The sequence below is a fragment of the Mustelus asterias genome, chromosome 10 (assembly GCF_964213995.1).
Source record: "Mustelus asterias chromosome 10, sMusAst1.hap1.1, whole genome shotgun sequence".
Lineage (NCBI taxonomy): Eukaryota > Metazoa > Chordata > Chondrichthyes > Carcharhiniformes > Triakidae > Mustelus > Mustelus asterias.
In genome coordinates, this window is record NC_135810.1 from 126558282 (window position 1) to 126571340 (window position 13059).

At 45.3% G+C, this 13059-nt stretch overlaps 1 protein-coding gene across 1 annotated transcript in view; it reads right to left on the bottom strand.

Moving 5' to 3' along the window:
• The window catches only part of dnhd1 (dynein heavy chain domain 1), a 261227-nt gene that overhangs the window by 133641 nt on the left and 114527 nt on the right, over positions 1–13059 (bottom strand). The window contains exons 14-15 of the mRNA XM_078221475.1: positions 6824–7022; positions 2800–2891 (exon numbers count right to left, since the gene is read on the bottom strand). Of these exons, the coding sequence (XP_078077601.1) occupies positions 2800–2891; positions 6824–7022 (291 nt within the window). The remainder of the gene's footprint in view (positions 1–2799; positions 2892–6823; positions 7023–13059) is intronic.

Genomic DNA, 13059 nt, shown 5'->3' on the forward strand with positions numbered 1-13059 from the left:
GATTCAGAGCAGGAGAAATTAAGAACGAGAGGAAAAGACAGCAAGGAGAATAAGGCAAGTGATGGGCAGGGAAATCAGCGGCCAGAGTCAGATAAGACTTATCAAGATAGCCATGTGAACGGAGTGGGAATGGAGGTATACAAAAGAATGGTCTAGTTTGGACCAGGGAGCGGCATGGGCTTGGAGGGCCGAAGGGCCTGTTCCTGTGCTGTATTGTTCTTTGTTCTTGTTCTAAGAACACAGTAAGAAATAGCAGAAGTGGGACAAGGAATGTTAAAAGGACTAGCCTTAAGTTCTTGCACCTGAATGCTCGGAGCATTTGAAACAAAATGGATGAATTAGTTGCACAGATAGATGTAGAGGGGTATGATATAGTTGGCATTACGGAGACGTGGCTCCAAGGTGAGCAAGGAGAGAACTAAACCTTCAGGGCTATTCAGTGTTTAGGAAGGACAGACAGAAAGGAAAAGCTGGTGGAGTTGTATTGCTGTTAAAGATGATATTGAGACAATATTGAGGAAAGATATTAGCACAGACCATGTGGAATCTGTATGGGTCACGTTAAGAAACAATAAGAGGCAAAAAACATTGGTGGGAGTAGTTTACAAACCACCAAACTGTAGTGGTAATGTTGGGAAAAGTATTAGACAGGAAATCAGAGATGCATGTGTTAAAGGAACATCTGTGATTATGGCCAACTTTAATCTGCATAAAGATAAGGAGAGTCAAATCAGTCACAGTGCAATAGAGCAGGAATTTCTGGAGTGTATACAGGATGGTTCCTGGAGCAATACATTGAGGAACCAAAAAGGGAACAGGCCAAAAGCTGAAAATGCTGGAAAATCTCAGCAGGTCTGACAGCATTTGTGGAGAGAGAATAGAGCTAATGTTGAGTCTGGATGACTGTTCGTCAGAGCCATCTGATCAGGCCATCTTGGACTGGGTGCTGTGCAATGAGAAAGGATTAGTTGGCAATCTAGTTATGAGAGAACCCTTGGGGACGAGTGACCATAATATGGTAGAATTCTTTGTCAAGGTGGATAATGATGTAGTTGATTCTGAGACCAGGGTCCTGAATCTCAGTAAAGGTAACTATGATGGTATGAGGCATGAATTGGCCATGATGGACTGGGAAACATTACTGAAAGGAACGACAGTGGACAGGCAATGGCAGCCATTTAAAGAACGAATAGGTGAACTCCAGAAGTTGTTTATTCCTGTTTGGCTCAAGAGTGGTAAGGGAATTGTGGCCAAACCATGGCTTACAAGAGAAATTAGAGATAGTATTAGATTCAAGGAAGAAGCTACAAATTGGCAAGAAAAAGCAATAGGCCTGAGGATTGGGAGCAGTTTAAAATTCAGCAAAGGAGGATCAAGGGAAATTGACTGTAAAAGTTTCTGTAGGTATGTAAAGAAAAAACGATTGACAAAAACGGATGGAGGCCCTTACAGTCAGAAACAGGAGAATTTATAATGGGGAATAAAGAAGTGGCTGAGGAATTAAATTTGTTCTTTGCTTCAGTCTTCACAAAGGAAGACATGAATTATGTACTGCAAGTTCTGAGAAACACAAGTTTTAGTGAGGAGCTGAAAGAAATCAATATTAGTGGAGAAACGTTTTTGGGAAATTAATGGGATTGAAAGCACATAAATTTCTATGTCCTGATAATCTTCATCCCAGAGTACTTAAAGAAGTGGCCCTTGAAATAGTAGATCCATTGGTGGTTATTTTCCAAAATTATTTGGACTCTGGACTATCTCCTACAGACTGGAGGGGAGGTAATGTAAGCCCACTACTCAAAAACAGAGGTAGAGAGAAAACAGGGAACCATGGACCAGTGAGCCTAACGTCAGTACTGAGCAAGTTACTAGAGTCCATTATCAAGGATTTCATAACTCGGCATTTGGAAGGCAGTGGTATAATCAGACAGAGTCAGCATGGATTTACAAAAGGGAAATCATGCTTCACAAATCTACTGGAATTCTTTGAGGATGTAACTATTACAGTTGACCTGGGAGAACCAGTGGATGTGGTTTATTTAGACTTTTGGAAGGCTGTTGACAAGGTCTCACATAACAGACTACTATGAAAAGATAAAGCACATGGAATTACAGGTAATGTCTTGAGACGGATAGAAAGCTGGTTAGCAGATAGGAAGCAAAGAGTTGGCATAAATGGGTCTTTTTCTGATTGGCAGTCAGTGACGAGTGGGGTTCCGCTGGGATCTGTGCTCGGACCCCAACTGTTCACATTATATATTAGTGATTTGGAAGAGGGAACTGAATGCATTATCTCCAAATTTGCAGATGATACAAAGTTGGGTGGGAGGGTGAGCTGTGAGGAGGATGAAGAAATGTTTCAGCGTGATTTGGACAGGCTGAGTGAGTGGGCATCTGCATGGCAGATGCAGTATAATGTGGATAAATGTGAGGTTATCCACTTTGGTAGCAATAATAGGAAGACAGATTATTACTTGAATGGATGTGAATTGAGAGAAGTAGATACTCAATGAGACCTTGGAGTCCTCGTGCATCAGTTGCTGTAAGTAAGCGCGCAGGTACAGCAGGCAGTAAAGAAGGTGAATGGTATGTTGGCCTTCATAGTGAGAGGATTTGAGTATAGGGATAGGGATGTTTTATTGCAAGGCTGGATCAGGATATTGAATTTGATGATCAACCATGATCATAATGAATGGCGAATAAGGCTCGAAGGGCCGAATGGCCTATCTCTGCTTCTATTTACTCTATATGTTTCTATATTACTTCTTCCAAAAAATGGGAAACTGGGAGCTCACTTACCTGTGCAATAAAATCACTGTAACTGAACAGGTCGTAGGCCATCAGGTCAGCCAGGGTCATCTGCCACTCAGGGTTCCAGGTCTCACCCATCTCTGTAACCAGAATGAAACTGAACCTCAAAATCAACCTGCAGCACAGCTTCTTTCCCCCATGAGCTTCTTCTCCATTCCTGGATCTATAGCCAACCCTTTCTCACTCAAGCATGTACAAGTCTGGACAGTAAGTGACGATGGTCCGTGGTAGGGAAGTTGTTGGAGAGGATTCTTAGAGATAGGATGTATGCGCATTTAGAAAGGAATAAACTCATTAACGATAGTCAGCATGGTTTTGTGAAAGGGAGGTCATGCCTCACTAACCTGGTGGAGTTTTTTCAAGAAGTGACTAGAATGGTTGACGAGGGAAGGGCCGTGGATGTCGTCTACATGGACTTTAGTAAAGCGTTTGACAAAGTCCCTCATGGTAGGTTGGTGCAAAAGGTTGGATCTCATGGGATAAAGGGGGAGGTGGCTAGATGGGTGGAGAACTGGCTTGGTCACAGAAGACAGAGGGTGGTAGTGGAAGGGTCTTTTTCTGGCTGGATGCCTGTGACTAGTGGTGTTCCGCAGGGTTCTGTATTGGGACCTCTGCTGTTTGTGATTTATATAAACGATCTGGAAGAAGGTGTAACTGGGGTGATCAGTAAGTTTGCGGACGACATGAAACTGGCTGGACTTGCAGATAGTGAGGAACATTGTCAGAGGCTACAGAAGGATATAGATAGGCTAGAAATGTGGGCAAAGAAATGGAAGATGGAGTTAAATCCAGATAAATGCGAAGTGATGCATTTTGGTAGAACTAACGTCGGGGGGAGCTATACGATAAATGGCAGAACCATAAAGGGTGTAGATACGCAGAGGGACCTGCGTGTGCAAATCCACAGATCTTGAAGGTGACGTCACAGGTGGAGAAGGTAGTGAAGAAGGCATATGGCATGCTTGCCTTTATAGGACGGGGCATAGAGTATAAAAGTTGGGGTCTGATGTTGCAGTTGTATAGAACGTTGGTTCGGCCGCATTTGGAATACTGCGCCCAGTTCTGGTCGCCACACTACCAGAAGGACGTGGAGGCTTTAGAGAGAGTGTAGAGGAGGTTTACCAGGATGTTGCCTGGTATGGAAGGGCTTAGTTATGAGGAGAGATTGGGTAAACTGGGGTTGTTCTCACTGGAAAGACGGAGGATGAGGGGTGACCTAATAGAGGTGTATAAAATTATGAAAGGCATAGATAGGGTGAACGGTGGGAAGCTTTTTCCCAGGTCGGTGGTGACGTTCACGAGGGGTCATAGGTTCAAGGTGAGGGGGGGGAGGTTTAACATGGATATCAGAAGGGTGTATTTTACACAGAGGGTGGTGGGGGCCTGGAATGCGCTGCCGGGCAAGGTGGTGGAGGTGGACACACTGGGAACGTTTAAGACTTATCTAGATAGCCACATGAACGGAGTGGGAATGGAGGGATACAAAAGAATGGTCTAGTTTGGACCAGGGAGCAGCACGGGCTTGGAGGGCCGAAGGGCCCGTTCCTGTGCTGTGTTGTTCTTTGTTCTTTGTTCTTAAAGCAGCTGGGGCTTCACCAAGCACTTAACGTATCCACAATACTTTATTTCAGATAACAGGGATTGTCGGAGGGAGGGACATTCGCGCAGAATGACATTGGGTAGATAAATGGATATGATGAGTCTGACCGAGTAAGAAAAACATAGAGGGAAGGATGGGGGAGGGTGGGAGAGATGGAGGGAAGCACGGAGGGGGAAAAAATGGAGGAAACGTTGGAGGGAAAAAGGGATGGAGGGTAAGTTGTAGGGAGAAAGGGGTAGAGGGTAAGTTGGAGGGAGAGAGAAGGCAAGAGGGAAGGAGGGAGAGATAGAGAGAGGTAGGGAGGGAAAGGGGGAGGGTGGGAGAGATGGAGGGATTTTCTTCTAAACAGTAAGGTGGAGAAGTGACATTGAGTTATTGACTCAATGACCCGACTGCTAATTCTGGGACACCGAGAGCAGAGTGGTGGTGCTGGGTGGGAGGTGGAGGGTGTGAGGATCCCAGGCCAGAACTGCAAGGTATATTGTGAAGCCAGACTAGACCCAACAATATGCTATTTTGGCATAAATGTGAGGATAGGATATTTCGCTCCAACAATGATTCCACTAATAAACTTTATTTAATACACAGTTTAAATATAACTCTAACAAATGAAGCAGCTTAACAATTTAGTTGAACAATATTTAAAAATGAAAAGGAAACAACTTTAATTTCTAACTTATCACAGTTGTTGTTCCAAATAAGCAACATTCCTCTTATAGACTTAAATGCCACTTTAAATATAGTTAGCAACCATAAATATACTTGCTATAATTGTAGACAGTCTTGAAGTTTCAGAGAGAAATGAGTTTCAGTGCAGCTTGAAGAAGCCTTTGTCTTCAAATAATTCCCAGCTAGAACTAACTGCTTCCTGCAAAAGTTGGTTGCTTTCTGCCACAAACTCAGCTCTGCACATAAACCACATCATCACATGGCCCTGTCAATCATCTAATCAGAGATCTCAGGGGAACTTAAGCAAACAAAAGTCCATTAACTCTAACATGAGTAATTATCCTGATCTCCCAGCATCTGAGCTGCATTCTGTCCAGACATACTGCGGGCGATTCTCCCACCCTGTCATGCTAATTTTCTAGTGCAGTGGAGTGGGAAAACATCACGGCCGGGCATGAACAGGATTCGCCCATGCATTCCCGCCGTGCACATCTCCCAGCGCCGGATTTCTGGTACCATCAGATCTGTGCTGGAAACCGGAAGGAAGACAGGTAAGTTATTTTAATCTTATTTGAATCCATTTTTCATGTAATTAGCGAGCCTGGGACAGAATTCTCTGAGTGATTTACTCCAGTTTTCCCACGAATTCAACACTTGGAATTTTTTTGGGAGAATTCTGGTGCCTGTCTGACTGCCTGTATCATAAAGCTGAGTTTTTAAACGTTCCCCTCAAACACAAAAAAATAATTATATATATATCCATATTAACTGCACTATTATCACCACAAACAGCTATGGTCAGACTGGTCTCTGCAGCAGCAAAGCAGTCACTTCATTCACTCTCCCTTGATATCAATAAAACGACGGAGATTGTCATCGACTTCAGGAAGCGTAGAGGAGAACATGCCCCTGTCTACATCAACAGGGACAAAGTGGAAAGGGTCGAGAGCTCCAAGTTGTTAGGTGTCCAGATCACCAACAACCTGTCCTGGTCCCCCCATGCTGACGCTATAGTTAAGAAAGCTCCACCAACGCTTCTACTTTCTCAGAAGACTAAGGAAATTTGGCATGTCAGCTATGACTCTCACCAACTTTCACAGATGCACCATAAAACCCATTCTTTCTGGTTGTATCACAGCTTGGTATGGCTCCTGCTCTGCTCAAGACCGCAAGAAAGTACAAAAGGTTGTGAATGTAGCCCAGTCCATCACGCAAACCAGCTTCCCATCCATTGACTCAGTCTACACTTCCCGCTGCCTCGGAAAAGCAGCCAGTATAATTAAGGACCCCACGCACCCCAGACATTCTCTCTTCCACCTTCTTCCGTCGGGAAAAAGATACAAAATCTGAGGGCACGTATCAACCAACTCAAGAACAGCTTCTTCCCTGCTGCTGTCAGACTTTTGAATGGACCTATCTTGCATTAAGTTGATCTTTCTCTACACCCTAGCTATGACTGTAACACTACATTCTGCACTCTCTCCTTTCCTTCTCTATGAATGGTATGCTTTGTCTGTATAGCGCACAAGAAACAATACTTTTCACTGCATACTAATACATGTGACAATAATAAATCAAATCAAATCAAATCTTGCCATTCTTCAACCAAAAACAACTTCACTCAATCACTGGCAGCCTTGGAACAGGAGGGGCCCGTACCTCAGTGAGAGTCTGAACCTTCTGGAGAAGAGGGTAGCCTGTTCCTCAGCTAGGGGAAGCATGGTTGGGAGTGGGCATGCTCACCTGTGACAATGGCTTTCCAGTGTCTCTCCTGCATCTCGGGACAACAAAGATTTTTCAGGATTGGCAAGAACTCTTTGAACTGTACCATAATCTCTTCAATGGTCAACAGAATCTGATCATCAGCAGGTAAAGATCCTCGAATCTCCTCCACCATGGAGAATGATTTGTCCAACATTTCCTCCACCTCGTTCAGATCGAGCTGAGGATATAATGCAGGGTCCGAGTGTCAGTGATATAATCTTGGAGACTCCACTACATACAATCCCTTCCAACAAGTCTCCATTCTTACCCGAAGCCTCTCAATGGTCCCCACCTCATTATTCCTTGCTCATCATCCTCCCCTTTTTATTAACCCAATCAAAATATGCCAGAAATATTGGGTATCAAAGGATTTGATAAGAGTGATGAACTTAAAAGTAATTAATATTTGTAAAAAAAGTTACCAGGGAAATTGCGACTGTGTAATAATGAAATAATGGGACTACAATGCAACAAATCCCTGGAACTGATGGCCTACACCCCTGGGTTCTCAAAGGGATAATAATTTTCCAAAAATCCCCAGATTCTAGAGTTGCCCGAGCAGGTTAGAAGTTAGGAAATGTAACACTGCAATTTGGGAAAGGAGGAAGAGAGAAAATAGGGATCTACAGGCCAGTTAGCCTGACATCAGTCATTGGGAACAGAGGAATTGGGAACAGAAGTCGGCAAATTCAGCCCTTCGAGCCTGCTCCGCCATTCAATCAGGTCATGGCTGATCTCTCCCTGGTCTCAAATCCATCTCAGTAAATTCTTAATTCCAGATTTTTGTTATTAAATTCAAATTCCACCATCTGCTATGGTGGGATTCGCACCTGGGTCTTCAGAACATTTGCTGAGTTTCTGAATTAATAGTCCCACGGTAACACCACAAGGCCATTGCCTCCCCCATGAACAGAGGGTAGCAGTGGAAGGGTGCGTTTCTGAATGGAGGGCTGTGACTAGTGGCGTTCCCCAGGGATCAGTGCTGGGACCTTTGCTATTTGTAATATACACAAATGATTTGGAGGAAAATGTAACTGGTTTGATTAGTAAGTTAGTGGACGACACAAAGGTTGGTGCGTTTGCAGATAGCGATGAGGACCATCAGAGGATACAGCAGGATATAGATCGGTTGGAGGCTTGGGCAGGGAGATGGCAGATGGAGTTTAATCTGGACAAATGTGAGGTCATGCATTTTGGAAGGTCTGATACAGGTAGGAAATATACAGTAAATGGCAGAACCCTTAAGAGTATTGATAGGCAGAGGGATCTGGGTGTACAGGTACACAGGTCACTGAAAGTGGCAATGCAAGTGGAGAAGGTAGTCAAGAAGGCATACGGCATGCTTGCCTTCATCTGCCGGGGCATTGAGTTTAAAAATTGGCAAGTCATGTTGCTGCTTTATGGAACTTTACTTAGGCCGCACGTGGAATATAGTGTTCAATTCTGGTTGCCACATTGCCAGAAAGATATGAAGGCTTTGGAGAGGGTACAGAAAAGATTTACCAGGATGTTGCCTGGTATGGAGGGCATTAGCTGTGAGGAGAGGTTGGAGAAACCTGGTTGGTTCTCACGGAATGATGGAGGTTGAAGGGAGACTGATAGAAGTCGACAAGATTATGAGTGGCATGGACAGGGTGGAAGAGTCAATTACTAGGGGGCATAGGATTAAGGTGCGAGGGGCAAGGCTTAAAGGAGATGTATGAGGCAAGATTTTTACACAGACGGTGGTGGGTGCCTGGAACTCGCAGCCGGGGGAGGGAGTGGAAGCAGATACGATAGTGACTTTTAAGGGGCGTCTGGACAAATACATGAATTGGATGGGAATAGAGGTTTATGGTCCCTGGAAGGGTAGGGGGTTTTAGTTGAGTCGGACAGCATGGTCGGTACAGGCTTGGAGGGCCGAAGGGCCTGTTCCTTTGCTGTAATTTTCTTTGTTTCTCGTTCTTTGTTCTTTTAAATAGGAGACCCCTTATTTTTTAAACTGTGTGCCCTGGATCGTGATTCTCCATGAGGGGAAACAACCTCTCAGCATCTACTCTGACAATTCCACTCAGAATCTTAGATGTTTCAATAAGATCAGACCTCAATCTTCTAAACTCCAATGAGTATAGGCCCAGTCTGGTCAATATTTCTCCATAGGACAATCCCCTACATCCTAGGAATTAGCCTGTGAATCTGAACCGTCACCAATACAAGTTGTTGCAAATAGATAATTTTATTTTAGGAGTATAACTTTGGGAATTGAAATGAAATTAAATGAAAACGGCTGTGCTGGAAGTTTACTGCCTCGCCCGCCCATGACTCATTAGATCCCACCCGAGGCCAAAGGAGAATGCCGTTCAGCGAGCCTCGACCGCCCCGATAACATTCCGGCACTGGTTTAAGAAGCTGATAACTGACTTCTTTTATTTGTTCATTCATGGGATGCCCATCCCTAACTTCCCTTGACAAGGTGGTGGTGAGTAGTCTTCATATAGGGCACATATAGGGTTAATGTGGGACTGAGTAGAGTACCACCATACTCATGGAATCATACCTTACAGATAATGTCCCGGAGACCACCATCGCCATCCCTGGGTATGTCCTGTCACACCAGCAGGACAGACTCAGCAGAGGTGATGACACAGTGGTATACAGTCGGGAGGGAGTTGCCCTGGGAGTTCTCAACATCAACTCTGGGCTCCATGAAGTCTCATGGCATCGGGTCAAACATGGGCAAGCAAACTTCCTGGTGATTACCATGTCGCTAATGAATTGAAGACCACCTAGAAGAAGCACTGAGGGCGGTAAAGGCACAGAAAGTATTCTGGGTGGGGACTTCAATGGCTCAGTAGCAGCATACAGTCCAAGCTGGCTGGATCCTAAAGGGCATCACTGTTAGACTGGAACAACAACAGGTGGGGAGAGAACCAACAAGAGGGGAGAAAGTACATAACCTGCCTGTCACACATGTATCTGTCCATGATAGCATCGGGAGGAGTGATCACCGCACAGTCCTTGTGGAGACAAGGTCCCATCTTCACATTGAGAATAGCCTCCATCGTGTTGTGTGGCTCTATCACCGTGCTAAATAGGACAGACTTCAAACAGACAGAGCAACTCAAACCCGGGCATCCATGAGGCACTGTGGGCCATCAACAGCAGCGGAATTGTACTCCAGCACAATCTGCAACCTCATGGCCCGGCATATCCCCCACTCAACCATTACCATCAAGCCAGGGGATCAACCCTGGTTCAATGGAGAGTGCAGGAGGGCATGCTGGGAGCAGCACCAGGCATACCTAAAAATGAGGTGTCAACCTGGTGAAGCTCCAACACAGGACTACTCGCATGCCAAACGGCAAAAACAGCAAGTAATAGACAGAGCTAAGCGATCCCACAGCCAATAGATCAGATCTAAGCTCTGCAGTCCTGCCACATCCAGTCATGAATAGTGGTGGACAATTAAACAACTCACTGGAGGAGGCTCCACAAATATCCCCATCCTCAATGAGGGAGGAGCCCAGCACATCAGTGTGAAAGATAAAAGAAAATTACTGTGAATGCTAGAATCTGAAACATAAATAGAAAATGCTGGAAAACAGGTCTGACAGAGAAACAGAGTTAATGTTTGAGTCTGGATGACCCTTTGTCAGAACTGAAGATGATGAAAATAGGATGAGATTATTTTGGGGGTTATTCGGGAGGGACAACAGAAATTCATCCCAAGGAGGAGGAAACATGCTAAGGGGAGGATGAGGCATCCATGGCTGACGAGAGAAGTCAAGGACAGCATAAAAGCAAAAGAAAAAGCAGACAAAGTGGCAAGGATTAGTGGGAAGCCAGAGGATTGGGAAGCCTTTAAAAGCGAGTAGAGGACAACTAAAAAAGCAATAAGGGGGAGAAGATGAAATATGAGTGTAAACTAGCTAGTAATATAAAAAAAGATAAGAAGAGCTTTTTCAAACTATAAAAGGTAAGAAGGAGGCAAAAATAGACATTGGACCACTGGAAAATGAGGCTGGAGAAGTAATAATAGGAAACAAAGAAATGGCAGAGGAACTGAATAGTTACTTTGCATCAGTCTTCACGGTGGAAGACACCAGTGGGATGCCAGAGCTCCAGGAGAGTCAGGGGGCACAGGTGGGTGTAGTGGCCATCACTAAGGAGAAGGTTCTGGGGAAACGGAAAGGTCTGGTGCTGGATAAATCACCTGGACTGGATGGAATACACCCCAGGGTTCTAAAAGAGATAGCTGAGGAAATTGTGGAGGCATTGGTGGTGATCTTTCAGGAATCACTGGAGGCAGGGAGGGTCCCAGAGGACTGGAAAGTAGCGAATGTAACACCTCTGTTTAAGAAGGGAGGGAGGCAGCAGATGAGAAATTATAGGCCGGTTAGCCTAACTTCAGTCATTGGCAAAATTTTAGAGTCCATTATTAAAGATAAGATCGCAGAGTACTTGGAAGTGCATGATAAAGTAGGACTGAGTCAGCACAGCTTTGTCAATCATAGAATCATAGAAACCCTACAGTGCAGAAAGAGGCCATTTGGTCCATCGAATCTGCACCGACCACAATCCCACCCAGGCCCTACCCCCATATCCCTACATATTTTACCCACTAATCCCTCTAACCTATGCATCTCAGGACACTAAGGGGCAATTTTAGCATGGTCAATCAACCTAACCCGCACATCTTTGGACTGTGGGAGGAAACCGGAGCACCCGGAGGAAACCCACGCAGACACGAGGAGAATGTACAAACTCCATACAGACAGTGACCCAAGCCAGGAATCGAACCCAGGTCCCTGGAGCTGTGAAGCAGCAGTGCTAACCACTGTGCTACCGTGCCACCCAAGGGGAGGTCATGTCTGACAAATCTGTTAGATTTCTTTGAAGAGGTAACAAGGAAGTTAGATAAAGGAGAACCAGTAGACGTGATTTATTTAGATTTCCAGAAGGCCTTTGACAAGGTGCCACATAAAGGTGCTGTTAAATAAGTTGAGAGCCCATGGTGTTAAGGGTAAGATCTGTGGCCAAAAGGGGCATCTAAAATGGTGATTTGCAAAGCACTCTGGGACAATTGGGCAAGAACTAAAATGACAGGCTGCAGTTTAAAGACAGAGATAAACAGGCTGCAGCCCAGACAGGTGAATACACAGGATATGGGTCATCTCCAGGATCAAAGAGACTTTCTGGTCACACTGGGTTGTTTATAGAACATAGAACATAGAACAGTACAGCACAGAACAGGCCCTTCGGCCCACGATGTTGTGCTGAGCTTTATCTGAAACCAAGATCAAGCTATCCCACTCACTATCATCCTGGTGTGCTCCATGTGCCTATCCAATAACCACTTAAATGTTCCTAAAGTGTCTGACTCCACTATCACTGCAGGCAGTCCATTCCACACCCCAACCACTCTCTGCGTAAAGAACCTACCTCTGATATCCTTCCTATATCTCCCACCACGAACCCTATAGTTATGCCCCCTTGTAATAGCTCCATCCACCCGAGGAAATAGTCTTTGAACGTTCACTCTATCTATCCCCTTCATCATTTTATAAACCTCTATTAAGTCTCCCCTCAGCCTCCTCCACTCCAGAGAGAACAGCCCTAGCTCCCTCAACCTTTCCTCATAAGACCTACCCTCCAAACCAGGCAGCATCCTGGTAAATCTCCTCTACACTCTTTCCAGCGCTTCCACATCCTTCTTATAGTGAGGTGACCAGAACTGCACACAATATTCCAAATGTGGTCTCACCAAGGTCCTGTACAGTTGCAGCATAACCCCACAGCTCTTAAACTCCAACCCCCTGTTAATAAAAGCTAACACACTATCGGCTAGTTTACCAGACATAAGGGCACCGTGACCCCTTATTTGGGAGGGAGATATGTGACCGATGTGCCTCCAGCACCTGCAGACATGGTCGGTGGGGACACACATTCAGAGATTGGTGTGGCAGCACCCGATTGGGCTTTATCGATCAGGGTGATCAAGTCCGGATCGATTGATTGGCAATGGCCAAAAGGGGTATGAAACCCAACGGGGTATAAAGGGTGCTGCACAACCAGGAATCTCTCTCTCTGACCCCACGATCGAGCTACAACAACGGTGAACATCGCCATTGTCGACCAGCACGAGGAGAGCCACCACACCCGAGAAGGAAGGAAGACCAGAGCCAGAGTGCCAGACCAGACCAAAGGACCAGACTACGCAGAGGACGACTGAGACC